General features: G+C 36.9%; 1 protein-coding gene across 1 annotated transcript in view; it reads right to left on the reverse strand.

Annotated features, from left to right (window-relative positions):
- Window positions 1-19,125, reverse strand: part of CPS1 (carbamoyl-phosphate synthase 1) — a 145,421-nt gene that overhangs the window by 94,249 nt on the left and 32,047 nt on the right. Inside the window, exons 5-13 of the mRNA XM_086341970.1 lie at window positions 14,674-14,730; window positions 11,815-11,907; window positions 8,909-8,998; window positions 7,306-7,434; window positions 6,656-6,762; window positions 5,349-5,487; window positions 4,667-4,744; window positions 2,948-3,046; window positions 1,105-1,200 (exon numbers count right to left, since the gene is read on the reverse strand). Of these exons, the coding sequence (XP_086198096.1) occupies window positions 1,105-1,200; window positions 2,948-3,046; window positions 4,667-4,744; window positions 5,349-5,487; window positions 6,656-6,762; window positions 7,306-7,434; window positions 8,909-8,998; window positions 11,815-11,907; window positions 14,674-14,730 (888 nt within the window). The remainder of the gene's footprint in view (window positions 1-1,104; window positions 1,201-2,947; window positions 3,047-4,666; window positions 4,745-5,348; window positions 5,488-6,655; window positions 6,763-7,305; window positions 7,435-8,908; window positions 8,999-11,814; window positions 11,908-14,673; window positions 14,731-19,125) is intronic.

The raw sequence follows: 19,125 nt of genomic DNA on the forward strand, positions 1-19,125 counted from the left end.
TCATGTTTTAAAAAAAAAGAAAATGTACAAAAAAGCCTGTGTGCATGTGGGTGAACACACATGGGTGTATGGAGAAGAGTATTAAAAATAAAAACAAATGGAAAGAAGGGTAAAGTAATTGGGGCAGGGGGCTGTGTCTATTTTCAACAGACATCTGTCAGGAGAAAAATCTCTGTATATAGAATACTGAATAAAATAAAGAGAAAAAGGAAAAATTTGGCCATCTTTCATATTGGTTGGCCTCTTGCTGCCTTCCCTATGTAGCTCTTTCCTAGCCAGGTCTCTTTGTAAGAGTGTCTCGACACCACAAAACCTGTGGCAAGGTCACAGAGAGCACACATTGCCTTTGGATGGCCTGATTAACACTAAAATGTGGACTATTCTGGAAATAAGGACACCAAAGAGAAGCCAAGTTAGTTTTTCAACAGAAATAGCATACATGTACAGTGAGTTTTCTACAGGTTTATTTTACTATGATAAAGATGGGGAAGATTTCCAGAGACTGAGGAAACAGGGAGGATATTCTTAGCAGCTTAGTTATTAAACCCTCTATTCCACTCGAAAATCCAGTTATACTATCCTGGTAGGTCATCCAGTCCAAGTCACAGATAGTGAAATTAGGTGGCCCACAATAACTTCTAAAGATTGGACAAAAGTCATTGTTGCCTTTAGTCCTCTGGTTGGATCTTCCCCATTTCAACCAAAGAGAAGCCTGAAGTATCCCTTAGAACATTCAAAGTACTTTACAGCACCAGGTATGTCCAAATTCTCTTTCACACAAAAGACAAATATGCTTTAAAAGCTCACTGCCTTAACAAGTACTATCTATAGTGTAGGCTTATATGTTTTTAGTTTAAATAGGGATATCTTAGATAATTTTGGAGATTAATCCAATCTTCTTAATTTGCAGGTGTGCCCAGTTGAGAAAGTTAAAACTCTTGTCTGTGATCAAACTTCCTTTTATATAAGATGTGTAAGGAATAGTGAAGGAAATTAATTATAGTGACTTTGAAAAGAGATAGTGTCATAAATCTAAATTATAAAATACTAATTAGACTCATTAAAGGGAGTATATTAATTCCAGGAAAGATCATGGTCTCTCACCTTCATGGCTTTTACAGCTTGCGATCCCGAGTAATCAAATTCACCTGCCTGACCAATGGACAGACCTCCTGATCCTAGGATAAGGACTTTGGAAACCTGTAAGCAATAAAAAAATGACATCACTTTTATTACTAATATGGGAAAATAAGTCATTTTTAAGTATGGTAAATAACCTATATTGTCTGGCTTTATGTGGGGATTTAAAGTACAATGTTTTGAAATATACATGAGTAAAAAGATCAATAATTTAAACATCTCAAAAAGCAATTTCCAAAGATCATGAAGCTTCTTTCACTTAAACAAAAAATTTTTGGAAGAGGTCTACATCTTATTTAAACATATATAAATATCTAAAAATAACTACATATATATGGAAATGTATATCTATATGTGTTTATAATAAATATACTTTATATATAATTTTTAGATAATCTCCTTAAAATTTATTTGGCTAAATGTATTATTATTCCGTGGGTTTCTGCTGGACAAATAATGGGCATAAATGGAAACAAGCCTGTGAGCCTTTCCTAACAAACGAAAACAAAGAAGGCAAGGGGAAACAGGAACACCTTTATATTTACATTTTGCCTTTACTTTGTGGTTCAATCCAGAAATATTTACAGAAAAAACAATAATAAAAAGATCATGTTTTAGCTACATACTGAAATTCATACAAGTTATACATATGACTTCAAGCAAGTAATAATACTGCTTATTTTTAACCACAACTGCCAAGCCATTCAGAGGAAGAAGATGTTCTAGGTCACTGCAAGAAACAAGGACTTAGGAAACAGTTTGTATTAATGGAGTGCCTACTGTGTGTAATGCAATGTAGAATCCCAAGTTCCCCTTTACCTCACCATTTAAAAAAAGGAAGGCATCTGAAAAATATGAGCTGATATTATGAGAAAAACACTATATGGTGGATGGCTTCGTTAGCTATGGAGAACCCACAGTTTGATTCCACACTGAGTGGCTGGATTACCTCCAATCTCTCCATCTCAGTAAAAGAGGCTGTCATAGAAATCTTTAACACAAACTATCTAATTCAACTTATCATTTTATGTAAGCAAATAAATCAATTATTTTTGTTCATAAGAGGATTTTACATATATGTGTGTATATATACACACATATATAATAAATATACATATATGTACATGTGTGTATGTACCTATATATACATATATGTGTGTGTACATATATAATACACATATATACATATATATATGTATATATACTTAAAAATACATCTATAGCCTTCTACATTTTATGTAATAATGATGTGAGTGTGCCTTAACTTTGAAAGAAATGAGTGAAACCTTTTCATATTAACATACATATTCAAACAAATAAGGATTCAAGTCTTAGGCTATATTAATCCTTATCTATCTGCTCTTTGGAGGTAAAATAATATTATTCCATTCATGATGTTAAATAATAGATCTTCTAGTTAAAAAAATGTGATCATTATAACGACTGTAGTCTGAACTGTATCTCAAGCACGCATCGGGCTCTGGTTTATCGAGTAATGGACAATTCATCAAATTTGAAATTAAATTAAGTCTTACTCCTTATTAAATTATTTTTATTAAAAATGTTCTAGAAGAGGTGAACTTTAAAAGACATGATTTTTAAATCACAACATGAAGGTTCCAGTGAACATCCAATGACTCATGTAGAATAGACCAAATAGTTAGCTGTTAAAATGACGGATGATTGCAATATCACCAATCATCTTTCATAGACATCAAAACAGTTTACTTCATTCACTTAATAAAGGCATCACACAATAGAGAAAATCCAAAATACATACACCAAAAAGAAGCCCACGTATACTGACCTCAACTCGAGATGCTACTAGGCCTGGCTTTGGTAGTACCGATGTAATGGTGGTTCCTTTCTCCTTCTTTATCAGTGAGACAAAGGAATCAAACAGATACTAGAAAAAATAGAGCCAACTAGTTAGAAGTTGCAAAACTCACAAAATTGTCACTTAAAATACAGTATGTCCAGTTCAACTTGAACTTTAGATAAGCAACAAATAACTTTTTAGGATAAGTATTCCTATCAATATTTGTTTGGGGGTGGGGGTTGCCAAAGCTAGCAAAACTAAATATTTATTACTATAAGAATTAGATCAAATAAACACTTCTAACTGCTCATGTCAAATTCTATTAAAAGAACATTTTCAGCAGACAATGAACATTTCAGATAATGCCTTCTGAGAATGTCATTTTCAGCCCCTTAATTATGAAGCATTTTCTTCTTCTAAATAAAACTCTAGCTGTGCAAAAAAAAAAAAAAGAAAGAAAAGCTATACTACTTATGCACCCTACTGTGAGAAATAACTGGATTTTTAAATTATCTATCAGGTCTAAAAATATCTCTAAAGATTGTGTTACATATACAAATATTTCTAAGATTTATAAGCTTTACAATGAATTTATTTCCACTGTTGCACTAGACATGACAAATTTCAACAAATATATTCATTTTGCAACTATTTGGCAGAAAAAAAGAACTAAGTGAGACCAGATATCACATATTTTAATTTCAGTGTTCCTAATCTGAAGTAGGCAAATAATAGGCAAATAATCTAAATTTTAAGTTAAGTATTTAGCACGCATTAGGCAATAGATGTATATGTATGCAACTAATGTTATTTTTGAGTGTAGATAATGTTGTACTGACTTTGGCTATTAAGAACCATTCTTTCCTAATAATACTGAAACAAGAAAAAAATACAAATATCTGAAAACGGCAATTCAGGGATGAGGAAGTAGAGTCTACAGAGGGAAAATTCCTCTTCTCCTCTTCATTTTGCCTAGCTGTCTTTTCTGAGAGCATCTGCTGACAAGGAAGAATTGTCAGTACCACTACTGCAGGCCCTAGCATGTACAAGAGGAAGAGTCACTTCAGACTTCCCAGACTTTTCTGAATATCTCCACAAGCCCTTTTTGGAAAGATGTTCTTGAACACTGAACCAAAAACTCACACAAATATGTAAAAATATTAAATTTAAAACAAAACTCCTCTAGGCATTCCTTATGGTTCTTTGCTTAAGCCATCTGACTCATATGTGTGTGCAAGCATACCTTCCCCACTCCCCACAACCCTGCTCTTCTTCTTGCTCCTGCTGCTGTTTATTTTCCCTTTATGGCTACACAACCAGTTGCCATAGGGATTTTCGTGAAGTTACAGATGGGGGATTAAAATTTCATTTCAGTTATGAGAACCAGAGAGCAAGAGGGAATTCATTTGCATAGTGCAACAATTGTAAATTTCAGAACTAAATATATTAAAATGATAATCATTTAAATAAAAATCGCAGTTTCTTAAGGGCTTTCCGACTTCAAATTTTTAAAAAGATTGAAGTTTCCTCCATGATATTCATGGGGAAATTTTTCAAACAACACAGGCGTTATCAAAGCACTCTTTTGAAGAATGATTTGTACCAACATCACCCAGGTATTTACTTTGTTTTCTCAATTTTTCACATAAGTATATTTCTGATTTTAAAAAATTTTAATATGTAATAGACCTCATCTTTCTGACATACCTCAGTGTCTGTTGGCCCTGGGCCAACTTCTGGGTGGAACTGCACACCAAAGAAGGGTTTGCTCTCATGCATAATCCCCTAAAGGAATAAGAAATTGGAAGAAATTCATTCAGTAACAATGAGTGTCAACCAGGAATAGGTATGAATCAGTGGACAATGAAGTTCAAATTTTCAAAACTAAGTTAAAAGTTTAAGAACGTTCTAAAAATAAACAGTACTAATAAAAATAGGCCAATTCCCCTATTTAAAAAAAAAAAAAACACTAGCCTGTTCTATAACATTTCAGGCCCTTCTAGGCTCTGATCAGAACCAACTCAAATCCTCTTCTTTTTTCCAACTCCTAAATTACTTCTCCAAGGGTTTCTCAAAGGCTACTTCAGTGTTGAGTTGCAGAGACCTGCATAGACTGGTCCCAAACAGATCTCCTTCTACCAATCACCCATTAGCAATGAATGTGTAAAACAGTCATTGATTAACCACTCAAATTGTGGGTCTTTAATGAGTCAACTGATAAGGGAATAAGACAGAAAGAAATTACTTTTTTAAAAAGTAGAGGGCTATGGAAAATAATCTATAATAAGAATTATTCCACATACATACCCTAGAAAAGCCCACATAAATAAGGGAAAGGTATTTGCAAAACAGAGTATTAAAACTCCTGAATTTCTCTTCACTCACTTACCTCGTTTGTTTGATCATTAACATTCACAAAAAGTGGTTTCCAGCCAGCAGGAAGGGTGCTGTCCAGGGCATAGCCATGATTCTGAGCAGTAATGAAAGCCTGTCTATTTGTGATATTCAAAACAGGTTGATTCTGCCCTCTGGATAGAAAAGGTGAAAAATAATATAGAAAAGGAAAGGCAAAGAAAATAATATAAATGCATTAGACGTAAAATAGAGAGTAAGAAAAGCCTATTAAAATTCAAAAGTTTCAATTGCTTAGTGAAAAATTACTCCATGAGAAAAATCACAGATTGTTAATCCCATAATTTTAGCAAAAAAAAAAGTCAATTCAGGAAGCTTTGTTGTGTGCTAAATATCAGGTCTATTAAACTTATATGATCGGTTTTAAAAAAGGGGAATTGCACTCATAACAAAAAAGTTAAGAGATGCTTACTAGCTTGCTGCTGCTACTGCTGCTAAGTCGCTTCAGTCATGCCCGACTCTGTGCGACCCCATAGACGGCAGCCCACCAGGCTCCCCCGTCCCTGGGATTCTCCAGGCAAGAAGACTGGAGTGGGTTGCCGTTTCCTTCTCCAATGCATGAAAGTGAGAAGTGAAAGTGAAGTCGCTCAGTCGTGTCCAACTCTTAGCGACCCCATGGACTGCAGCCTACCAGGCTCTTCCATCCATGGGATTTTCCAGGCAAGAGTACTGGAGTGGGGTGCCATTGCCTTCTCCGATGCTTACCAGCTTAGAGACAGACAAATATAAGCAATTTCTTTTAATGCTGCTGCAGTAATTTTAAAGCCAAAAGAGAGTACTTAGGGGATAATAAAGAGGTTACTCCTCAGTCCTGAATCATTTTGAATCATACTTCATGTGGAGGGTGGACTGGGAGGGAACATTCCATGTTGAATAAATTAACATCATTTAGGGTAAGGAAGTAAAACCAATAGGATCTGAAGGTTGCTGGGTTCTTGAGTTACACTAGTTTTATAAAATTGTCAGCAGCAGCAGTGCTCTGAAATCAAGCTTAAAATCCGAACATTTTCCCTTAGAATATCATTTGAGTATTGTAACTTCAATTTAAGTCAAGGAAAGGAAAATAACTTTAAATTTTGACAGAGTTATTGTTAGAGAAGGCTGCCTTTCCAATATGTGATAAAAATTGTAGCAGGTAGTCAGACAACTGTGAACCATGTAATAGTGTGGCTATCTATTTATTCTGAAGAAAACGCCATGTAAGTTCTCTAAGCCTTTTTGGGTTAGTTACTAACAGTATTTCAGAGCCAGTCTGACATGTAAACAGAAGCATAACTGCCTTACCTGTTGGCCATGGACATCTTGTAGACTTGGGCACCAGCAGCCAATCCTGTTATTAAATTTCCTGTACTGATTCCAAACAATGGTTCCTTGCGATCACTCTCCAAGATCTAAATTAGAAAAAAAACTTTATTAATCCAAAAGATCAGGTCCAAAATATAAAAATATATACAACCTCTGAAGAAGTAAAATGAAGCATTTTTGCCCCTTAATTTACAAGGTAAAGAAAATAGTAATTGAATAAAAAGTTAGATTATGACTAAGGACAGGATTGACAATTTGCAAGCATTAAAATTCAATAGAATGTACTTAACATCCAGACTAAGGTAAATCTAGTTTAATATTTCTCTAGAAATTTGAAAGTCTTATAGGTCCCAAGGTCATGGTGAGTAACACAAGTTATCATCTTACAATTGTTCAGACAACACATTTGGAAATCGGACTCCAGCTATTAACACTCAAGGACACAATCTCAGTTACTCTGCCTGAAGGTCTTTGCTCTTTCTCCTGTAGAACTCTCTCCTGGCTGTGCTGACATTACCTCAAAAGTCACAAACAGAAGTACTAAAAATATTTTTGTATAAATAAAGTATATTACAGAACAGACTCCCTCCAGTTCACACACAGACACACACTCTCCAGGTTCACCATACCTTTTTTACATTCTGAATTAGTGGTTGTGCAAGAGCTGGGTTACCAGGTCCTCCAGCAATTAAAAGCCCATCATACTCCATCTTGGTGAAATCATGATTCCAAGGCACTACATGCACTTCTGCCCCTCGCTGGAAAAGAAACACGAGATGGTCAACTGGGGACTTCCCTGGTGCCCCACAGGGAGTATGGGCTCGATCCTTTGTTGGGGAGCTAAGATTCTCATGGCCAAAAAAACAAAACATAAGCAACAGAAGCAGTTTTGTAACAAATTCAATAAAGACTTGAAATGGCCCACATCAAAAAAAAAAAAAACTTTTTTATAAAAGAATTTAATAATATTTAATAATTCAATTTAATAATATTTTTCTTTGCCAAAGTGCTTAACCTTCTCTTGGCTAATTATTCCCGAAAGGGAAGGGAAACAGAGTACATGACTCAAATAAATAATGCTGAGCAAAAATTCTTTAGTGTGACATATTTTGTATGGTGTAAAGGGACTCTATAATAAAATGCGGAAAAAACAGCATTTAAGTTTTGATTCTAAAAAAATAGATAATGCACTTTCCCATACTTCCTCTCACTTCAGGAGGTTGCAAACCTAAAGGCTTCATGACTAGGCACACAAGAACACAGTTGATCTTCACTTACTCCAGGAAAGGGAGTGGCAAAACAGAAGATAAACCCATTTCCTCCAGTATTTATTTTGGTCCACCTCTCAGCTTTTTCAATTCCTCATTTTTTTAATCTTACCAAATTTTAATCAGCCTTCTTTCCTCGTTTTTTTCATATTTATATTCTAATAGAAAAATTAGAACGTTTCTATACAAAAGTGGATGGAAGATGGCTTTGATTGTTTTGCTAGAAGCATTTAGCAAGTCAAGAATTTGAGAGAAAGAAGTTTCTTTGGAAAAGTTTCCAAGAAATACTAATAGCAAAGCAACATGGTGAAAGACCCTAATAAAGTGTACATTATCAATCAGATACCACAACACACAAATAGAGCTTTGGATCACTGGGGAACTCTGAGAACCAGTATAGAATATTCACCTAAAAACAGCCTACCCATGTGGCAAAGGAGCTGGGGAATTGACACTGTCATTGATTGGGGCTGCTCCAGGGATCATTAATTCTATATCATTTCCTGCCTGCCAGCAGCCTCCAACCAACCAAAGAGAGCCCTCAGGCAATGAGATGCAGACACTTGCAATTGGAAGATGGACTAAATGGCTTAAAATGATAAAATAAGAGGGCCACATGGCTAAGCCATCTACAGCATCTACTGTTTATGAGTCCATGCACATTTTTGTTAATAAAATTAATCAGCGCTTGTACCATGTCTCAGAATGTCAATCAGTAAGTGAAAAGAACAGTCATCATTTTCTTCTGTGTATTGTAGTCTTTGAACATTTTTGGGTTTTAATAGCAATCTACATCTCTAATTTTAACAGGGATAAATGTATTATTTCATGGACCAAAGGCAGCGAGAATATATCTTCTAACATTCTGAGAAAGTATACAAGCTTTCTCTGAAACAGAAAATCAGATTAATACTAGTGATCAGTATTATAAACCCCCATCCTTGAGATGGAACAAATTACTTACCTTTACTAATAAGCGGATTACACTGTTTTTTATCCCACAGTCTACAGCTACCACTTTCATGGGATTTCCTTTGCCGTACACCTTGACATCCTGCCATTTTAAAAACCAGAGTCAGAGGGAATGTCCAGCTATAAGCAACACACCAATATCATAAACACATCTCAGGATGCTCTGCACTTGGTAGCAGATTGATAGCTAACTACTAGGGAGTGGTTGGCCATTAACAATCAGTTTGTAAGAAAGACATAGCAAATGCCACAAATTCTATCTTGTTCATGAAAACAAAGTATTTTGCTGTTTGGTATAAAATGTTGATTACAGTAATAACAATTATCCCTAAGAAATTGGTTGCTTCCATAATTAACAAACATTTTTTCCCATGTTTTGCCTCATTAACAACCAGTAGCAATGGAATTTCCAAGTATTATTGCCTGATTCAGCACTAAACAGATGTAATAATAGATACATCATGCTTTAAACACCTCTTGATCCTCAACTTGCAATAAAGTTTGGATGAGGTAGAGCTATTGTGCATGAGGCTTAGGAAGTGGGGCTAATGGATAAAATCAGTCTGAGTCAGAGGAATCACTAAGCTAGTGTAGACCACTGGTCCCTTTAGGTTACTGTGCAATCATTTGCATTTAAATGGTAGACTTCATAAAAGGATCCCAGAGCATATCATAATCATTATGTACGTTTTAAGCACTGCTTGGAGTCAGATCCATTTTCACAGGCATTTACCCAAGAAGCAGTTCCCCAAAGTCATAAAAGAAGAAATAATAGAAATAGAGAGAGAGAAAGCCTAGAGGGCTGGGTGCCTTCGCTTGTTCCAGCTTCAAGAGTCAGCAAACACACTCTGAATTTAGGACGATTTCAAAGTTTCTTACAAGTTTTAGATGAAATGTGCAATCTGGTCTCTTCACAAATGCACGATATACCCTCTGTACAGAGTAAGCAAGACCTCATAGAAACAGGAATACATGAATTTGCTAGGACTCTCCAAGAGAGAAATACATTCTGCAGTGTTTTGCAACCTTATTTGACCATAGAATTTTTTTAAGGTGACTTTCTCTAGGCCAGTGCTCCTCACATTCAAGAAATGCTACCCCAAGTTAGTTCTAAACTCTAATAAAATTCTATAAAAATAGCCCTTTATCATGCTGTGTCTCAACTCTTCATAGAGAAGTGAAGTGAAGTGAAGTTGTTCAGTCATGTCTGACTCTTTACAACCCTATGAACTGTAGGCTCCTCTGTCCATGGGATTTTCCAGGCAAGAATACTGGAGTGGGTTGCCATTTCCTTCTCCAGGAGATCTTCCCAACCGAGGGATTGAACTCGGGTTTCCAGCATTGTAGGCAGACGCTTTACAGTCTGAGCCCCCAGGGAAGTCCTCATAGAAAAATGTGTTGAAATCTCTGTCTCCTATTTGTTTGCTGCTGCTGCTAAGTCTCTTCAGTCGTGTCCAACTCTGTGCAACCCTATGGACTATAGCCTGCCAAGCTTCTCTGTCCACAGGATTCTCTAGGCAAGAATACTGGAGTGGGTTACCATGCTCTCCTCCAGGGGATCTTCCTGACCTAGGGGTCAAACCCATATCTCTTACATCTCCTGCATTGACAAGTAGGCTCTTTACCACTAGCGTCACCTGGGAAGCCCTCTATTGTCTAAGCCACCTTCTTTCTCCTATTTGTCTAAACCATCTTGCTGTTTCTTTTCCTGCTATTGCTGGTCAGTCTGGGCTTTCATGACTTTTGTCCGAATTAACTTCAATAACTTTCTAGTTACCTGCTCTTTTATCCAGTTTATTTTGCTCCAAAATGTTGCTGATTTTGGAGTTCAGTTGATTCATTGAGTTAATGACACTAAACCCTCTAGCTCTAGCCCCGTCCATCTCCACTCAACTTTAGCCAAATGTGAACAGCTGTATTTGTAAACCCGTTGGTCAGACACACCCAATTAAGCATAACTTTTCAGACACACCATATCGTTTCACACCTCTGTGCCTCTCAACACATGCCATTTCCTCTGCCTAAAACAAAGCTCTCCTAGTCCACCATCTACTGACTTACTCTTTATGTCTCAGGACAAGCCTGAATCCTCTGCGGGGCCTCCCCTAATCTACCCTCTTTAATTGGATGTTTTCCCACACATGACCTTATGGTGTCTTGTGCACACTCCAAGGACAGCATTTATTATAGTATTTGCTCCATGATGATTGCTTGTTTGCGTACCCCACCAAACGCTATGGTCCCCAAGAACAGAAACTATAGCTCAAGAGACTCACAACTCTAATCAAGATCAACACATGTATTGATTTTATAGAGTACTTAGATGTATTGTATGCCTTCTTGTAAATATACAATATACATATCTCACTTTGGAGTGATATAGCCGTCATGAAGAACACTTAATTTTTGAAGTGAGCTATAATACACTAAATTTCAGTGTGCACAGGAATTCTTTTCCCTACACAAAATAACCCCAGATTCTCATTATAATATTGGGTCCGAATTATAATATTGAGTCTGAATTCTATAAACTGCTCTCAACTCTCTGGCAGACCATTAGCTCTGACTGCTGATTGTCACTGTACCTATCTTTGGCAATTGAATGACCCTTGTATTTGACATTTTAAAGTCTTGAGTGAGGGAACCACAAAAAGAAATAAGAAAAATTAAAATAATAGTAAACAGACTCTTAATCAAGCCATGCAAGTTCCCTATAAGTAGAAGTTGCTAACTTTAAATGCACTGCTTTTGCAAAGTATCAATTTATAACTGTTTTCCCTTCAATTCTGATGCTTGTGGAAGATGATTTTTGCTTAAATGTAGATTTTGGTATTAACAAAATAGAAAGGTCTGAAGGGAATAAAATAAAACCACAAAATATAAAGGAAAATCTCTCACCTTGGTTGAAATCTCAGCAATCAAATTCTGCTTATTTGGATCCACAAAATCCACAGACTGACCTTCAAATTCAATCTTACCAAGCATGGTACCCTATCAAATTAAAAAATTAGAGAGTTAATACGGGGCAGTGATGCAGGTGCTGGCAGGATAAACTCACAGGAACTTACACAGCCACTTCAATATTTAGATGTCTTTATAACTACTCATAACCATCAGCAGATCTTCATCTTCTCAACTGGGAAAGATGAAGCAGTTTGTATGGTACATTTTGGGAAACATGCTCAGAAGTAAAATTACTTCTTTTAGGGCTGAGATAGTCACCTGGGGTAAGTGAAGTCAAAGGATAACAGAATTTGGGTTGTCAGAAAGTGCAAATCAGAGTATTTAGTGTACTTATGACCTAAAACTACTTCGTTGGAGATGTGGCAAGATAATAGATTGAGAAAAAAAAAGGAAATCTAAAACTTGCTGAAAATTGAAAAAGAATGGAAATATTTTAAAGAGTAAAATTTACATGCAAAAAATATATGAAATGTTGTATAAGTCACAAACTTTGAGAAATGGCAATGAAAGTTTCATTTTTTACATATGCTAATAAGGGCTTGAACTTTAGAGAAGGCTTAACCTTCTATAAAGTTTTCACAAATTAGCCTTGCTAGCCAGAAGGCAATGGCACCCCACTCCAGTACTCTTGCCTGGAAAATCCCATGGACAGAGGGATTTTCTGTCCCTCTGGAGCCTGGTAGGCTGCAGTACATGGGGTCGCTAAGAGTTGGACACGACTGAGCGACTTCACTTTCACTTTTCACTTTCATGCATTGGAGAAGGAAATGGCAACCCACTCCAGTGTTCTTGCCTGGAGAATCCCAGGGACGGGGGAGCCTGGTGGGCTGCTGTCTATGGGGTCGCACAGAGTCACGACTGAAGCGACTTAGCAGCAGCAGCAGCAGCCAGAACATGGCAAATGTCTTCATATTATTCTTTGCTGTCCTGAGATTAGCTTATTTATTAGTAGATCTAGTTTGACCTATTTAGAAAAATGTTATATTATGTTTAGTAATGAAGACTTTATGGAGAGGGAAAAGATTTTAAAAAATGGCATATTATGTTTCATAATGATGACTTTATCAAGACGGGGAGGAGATCAAAATAATTTACTGATTTGCTTTTCTCCAAGGAAATTGTTGCACTGAAAGGAATAGAAGAAAGTCTTTATTTCCCTCTGAAACATATTTCTTAGGGAAAGAAGTAACTTGGGAATGAGTTGATGCTAGCACATCATCCAGACGGTTATTTCAGTGTGATTATTACAACCAGAGTACTATCTCAAACTCTGGGAAAGACAGTGAAAACCACCTTTCACTTCCATACTGGATTATTAAGTTTCATGGTGGTCTCCACTTACTTTTATAGTCCAAATCACAGAATTCCTTGACTATATTTATGGATCCCTAATTTTGAACTTTGGTTTTCAGTTCTTATTCCCTTTTACTTTAAGCATGCTGAATGAAAAACACGCTTGCTCTCCAACCTAAGACTCACAGAACTAAAAGCCACAACATACATTTTTAATACGAGCCCATATTACTCATAATCAAATATAATAGGCAATACTACTATTTTGCTTGCTAATCTATTCAGCCAGATTTTGAAAACCTAGCTACCTCTGATAAAAACAGTGCTCAGTCGTGTCCAACTTTTTGAGACTCCAGGTATTGCAGTCTGCCAGTGTCCTCTGTTCATGGAATTTTTTCAGACAAGAATACTGGAGTGAGTTGCCGTTTTCTACACCATTGACAAAAGCAAGGTTCACCTTAAACTAATGTATCACATGAAGAACATAATACGGTCTTATATTTTCCCAAATTACTAAACCTGTCTATATTGTATCCAGTCTGCCAATTCCACAGCTGAATTTCCCAATTTTATTCCCCTCCCATCTGGCACTCTCATCATTCTTTACTGCTCCCACAACATCACTGGGCTAAGAAAATGCAAAAGTCTACCTGGGATGTATAATCTACGTATATAACCTAGAACATTTATTCTCAGGAAAATCATGGAGGAGGGAATGAAATCAGAGGTAGAGTAGCAGGACTGCAAACATTCCCTCTGTCTTCCTTCTGGTCATAAGTATGTGGCCATGAAAAGCTTATTTTTAAAGCTTTCTTTCCATTTAAAGAGATCCTGAGTCAATATGTATTCTAATAAGGAATCTCAACAGATTTTCTTGGAGAACCTTTTTCACTTTGAAATTGTATCTTTCTTTCTTTTTCAAGAAAATGTATAGAATATAACGAGAAACCTTTAATGGCATTTAGGAAATTCAGTTAACATTCACGGGATAAAAGTTTCTTTCTGGTCTGGGATATGAATAAATAACAGCCCTAGTGCTGTGCACTTCCTGGTTTGCATTTTTCAGCAGGTAGGTATTCAATTTAGGCAAAATTCTTATGCATCTAGTTAGCTTCTCCACTTGTTTCACTAGCCCTGTCACATGAGCTGAATCACCAAGGCTTTACTTGGGATAGTGAACATAAAGTGGGCACTCAATTAACTACTGCTCAAATTAATCTCAAAACCACTCATGAACAAACATCCCAATCAAGTATTCAGTCTTGAAAGTCACATCAAGTAACTGAAAAAGTATAACAGGATGACAGAGACCCAAATGACAGAAATGGCCTGGATTTGTTCTTTTACATACCAATGGGTTCCCTGGGCACTGAGAAAAAACATACATACATACATATATATGTATATATGTACGTATATGTATATATATATGTATGTATGTATACATAAACATATATACGTATATATAAACATAGATTTGGCTAAATATGATTATTATACCTTATCTCGAATTATTTTAGTCAGCATTCTTGTATCCACTCCATAAATTGCAGGGACCTGTGGAGGAACAAAAAAAAAAGGGTAGTGACAGTAAAATTGGAGGAAATTAGGTCCAGCATAGTGTTTTCAAGTTACCAACTTCACATCATATGTCTACTTGAGCAGTAAATAATTTCCCTACTCCTTCTTTTCTCTGATCTAGCATGACTGTGTTATGAGAACAAGGTAAATTGCTGCTCCTGCTGGGCATAGGACTCTTAATACCCAGACCATTCCTCAGAAAGAAAAATGAGAAATTCTGAACATCGATCTTCTACTAAGTTTTGTTGCCTTTAATCCAGGATGTTAAACACGTAACAAAATTTTATATATACATGTATATTTTAAACTAAAAGAATTTGTGAAGTGAACTCCATAAGCAAAATTACATCAATTAAAAAAAAAATTACATCAATTATATGCAAATCCATGCTTCTGGCACCTAGTAGGCAATCAATGGGTTTACCTGGAGGTTGTTCTAGTTGTTCAGCCACTCAGTAGTGTCTGACTCTTTGTGACCCTGTGGACTGCAGGACACCAGGCTTCCCTGTCCTTCACTGCCCCACAGAGTTTCCTGGAGGTGCTTCTTAAGCACCTGTGTTAAATTTTGCCTAGTCTATTAGACAGTCAGGCAACACCTCCACTTGATTTAGTTTCTTTGACTAGATTAGATAGGGATAGATGTGGTATCTAGCCCTCGTATCCAGTTTTGCTTTCTGTGGTTTCAGTTACCTGCTATTGCCAATAGTCTAAAAATATTTTTAAATGGAAAATTTCATAAATAAACAATTCATACGTTTTCAATTGTGTACCATTCTGAATAGTGTATGTGAGCCACCCCTTTGTCCAGCAAATCCCACCTTGAGTCACTTAGTAGCCAACTGAATTACCAGATTTATGGCTGCAATATCTCAGTGCTGTGTTCAAGGTGCCCTATTTTACTTAATATTAGCTCCAAAGCACAAGAGTAGTGATGCTGGAAATTCAGATATTCCTTTACTGTGCCTAATTTATAAATCGGATTCTGTCATAGGTACGTATATATAAGAAAAAATATCGCATTAGTATATATATCAGTTCAGTTCAGTCGCTCAGTGGTGTCCAACTCTTTGTGACCCCATGGACTGCAGCACACCAGGCTTCCCTGTCCATCACCAACTCCCAGAACCTAATCAAACTCATGTCCCTCGAGTCAGTGATGCCATCCAACCATCTCATGCTCTGTCGTCCCCTTCTTCTCCCATCTTTCCCTGCATCAGGGTCTTTTCCAATGAATCAATTCTTTGCATCAGATGGCCAAAGTATCGGAGTTTCAGCTTCAGCATCAGTCCTTCTAATGAATATTCAGGACTGATTTCCTTTAGGATTAACTAGTTTAATCTCCTTGCAGTCCAAGGGGACTCTCAAGAGTCTTCACCAACACCACAGTTCAAAAGAATCAATTCTTTGGTGCTCAGCTTTCTTTATAGTCCAACTCTCACATCCATACATGACTACTGAAAAAACCATAGCTTTGACTAGATGGACCTTTATTGGCAAAGTAATATCTCTGCTTTTTAATATATTGTCTAGGTTGGTCATAGCTTTTCTTCCAAGAAGCAAGCATCTTTTAATTTCATGGCTGCAGTCGCCATCTACAGTGATTTTGGAGCCCCCCAAAATAAAGTCTTTCACTGTTTCCACTGTTTCCCCATCTATTTGGCATGAAGTTAGTTTTCTGAATGTTGAGTTTTAAGCCAACTTTTTCACTCTCCTCTTTCACTTTCATCAAGAGGCTCTTCAGTTCTTCTTCACTTTCTGCCATATTAGTATATATAGGATTTGGTACTATCCAGTTTCAGGCATCCACAGGGGGTCTTCAAACATATTCCCCATGGATAAAAGGGGAAAGAGCAATGAGTTAAGAATAAGGAAACATAGCTTTCTTATCCATTCATCTGCTATGGTACATATACACAATGGAGTATTACTCAGCCATTAAAAAGAATACATTTGAAACAGTTCTAATGAGGTGGATGAAACTGGAGCCTATTATACAGAGTGAAGTAAGCCAGAAAGAAAAACACCAATACAGTATACTAACGCATATATATGGAATTTAGAAAGAGGTAACAATAACCCTGTGTACAAGACAGCAAAAGAGACACTGATGTATAGAACAGTCTTATGGACTCTGTGGGAGAGGGAGAGGGTGGGAAGATTTGGGAGAATGGCATTGAAACATGTAAAATATCATGTATGAAACGAGTTGCCAGTCCAGGTTCAATGCATGATACTGGATGCTTGGGGCTAGTGCACTGGGACGACCCAGAGGGATGGTATGGGGAGGGAGGAGGGAGGAGGGTTCAGGATGGGGAACACATGTATACCTGTGGCGGATTCATTTTGATATTTGGCAAAACTAATACAATTTTGCAAAGTTTAAAAATTTTTTTTAAATAAATAAATAAGTTAAAAAAAAAAAAGAATAAGGAAACAGATTCTAGTTCTTTTTCCTTCCACCAATTATCTGAGTGATGTATGAGCAAGGTGTCTTCCCTCACCTGTCCATAGAAGGAGGTAAACTGGCTATAATTTTAGACCCTGTTCTACTCTATGTGTCTATGATTATGGAAAAAGACTCAAGGCACATTTTTAAAACGAGCTAACAAACCATGGATTAAGCTTATACTTAAACTATTAATTCTGACACAAAGCAGCTATAATATCAGGTGCCTACATAACACAAAGGAAGCATTAATGACAACTATAAAGAGGTAAATTCAGATAATGATTGAAAGAAACTAGAAAAGACCTGGAAGATAATACAGATGCTTTATTATCTCTTTTAACATATAGCAGTAATGATATTCAGGAAACTAAGATCAATATTCTATTTAATTGTTAGGAAGAGGCAACACTGAGCCCCAGTTAGTAGATGTTTGGGCTTCCCTGGTGGCTCAGATGGTAAAGAAACTGCCTGCAATGTAGAATACCTGGGTTCAGTCCTTGGGTTGGGAAAATCCCCTGGAGAAGGGAATAGCTAGCCACTCCAGTATTCTTGCCTGGAGAATCCCATGGACAGAGGAGCTTGGCGGGCTACAGTGCATCGGGTCACAAAGAATCAGACATGACTGAGCATCTAAGCATACACATGCAGTAGATGCTCATCAGAGTGTCAGAATTCTTTCAGATTAATATTCTGTCAATTACAGGCCCAATATCAACTTAAGAAAAAGCAACTACTATAATGGTAGAAATGAGGTTTAATACAGCAGGTCCATTAACTCTAATTACTCTAAATATGTCTGACATTCAACCCAGGAGAATACTCTTATTTGATTAGAAAATAATACTCAAAGAAAGGCACATATAGGGTTTCCCAGGTGGCACTAGTGGTAAAGAACCTGCCTGCCAATGCAGGAGACATAAGAGACGTGGGTTCGATCCCTGGGTGGGGAAGATTCCCTAGAGGAGGGGATGGAAGCCCATTCCAGTATTCTTGCCTGCAGAATCCCATGGAGAGAGGAGCCTGGTGAGCTACAGTCTATAGGGTTGCAAAGAGTGAGACATGAGTGAAGCGATTTAGCATGCCAAGTAGTTAGTAACTTTTTTCCTTTATTACTTCAAATGAGATGATATCCAATTATATGTCATTGAGTCATAACCTTTAGGCCCAATAAGATTTGATGGTAATCTGTTCACATTCATTAAAAACTAAAATTAAGAAAGATTGCATGACCAGAGCAAGGTCACACAGCTAGTTAATGACTGAGCTGGTACAAGAATCTATGGCACAAGTTACATATCTAGATCTTGGTTAAAAGGGGATGGAGTAGTTAACTTGTTCCAGACTACAGAGAATTCTAAAATTTTCTCTAACCCCTTTCCAGATTGAGAAAGGCGTCCCTGGTAGCTCAGTTGGTAAAGAAACCACCTGCAATGCAAGACCCCACTTTGATTTCTGGGTGAGGAAGATCTCCTGGAGAAGGGAAAAGCTACCCACTCCATGGATATTCTCCATGTGGAGAATATCCATGGACTATATAGTCCATGGGGGTCGCACAGAGTTGGACACGACTCAGCGACTTTCACTTTCACCAAGCATGTATGAGTGCCACCTAGTGGATAAACTGAAAATATAATCTCACATGCTAGCAAAGTAATGCTCAAAATTCTCCAAACCAGGCTTCAACAGTACGTAAACCGTGAACTTCCAGATGTTCAAGCTGGATGTAGAAAAGGCAAAGCCACCAGAGATCAAATGGCCAACATCCACTAGATCATCAAAAAAACAACAGAGTTTCAGAAAAGCATCTACTTCTGCTTTATTTACTACACCAAAGCCTTTGACATTGTGGATCACAACAAACTGTGGAAAACTTCTTAAAGAGATGGGAATACCAGACCACCTGACCTACCTCCTGAAAAATC

This window comes from Bos grunniens, chromosome 2 (genome assembly GCF_055505025.1).
Source record: "Bos grunniens cultivar Pamir isolate PY7600 chromosome 2, Bosgru_T2T1.0, whole genome shotgun sequence".
NCBI lineage: Eukaryota > Metazoa > Chordata > Mammalia > Artiodactyla > Bovidae > Bos > Bos grunniens.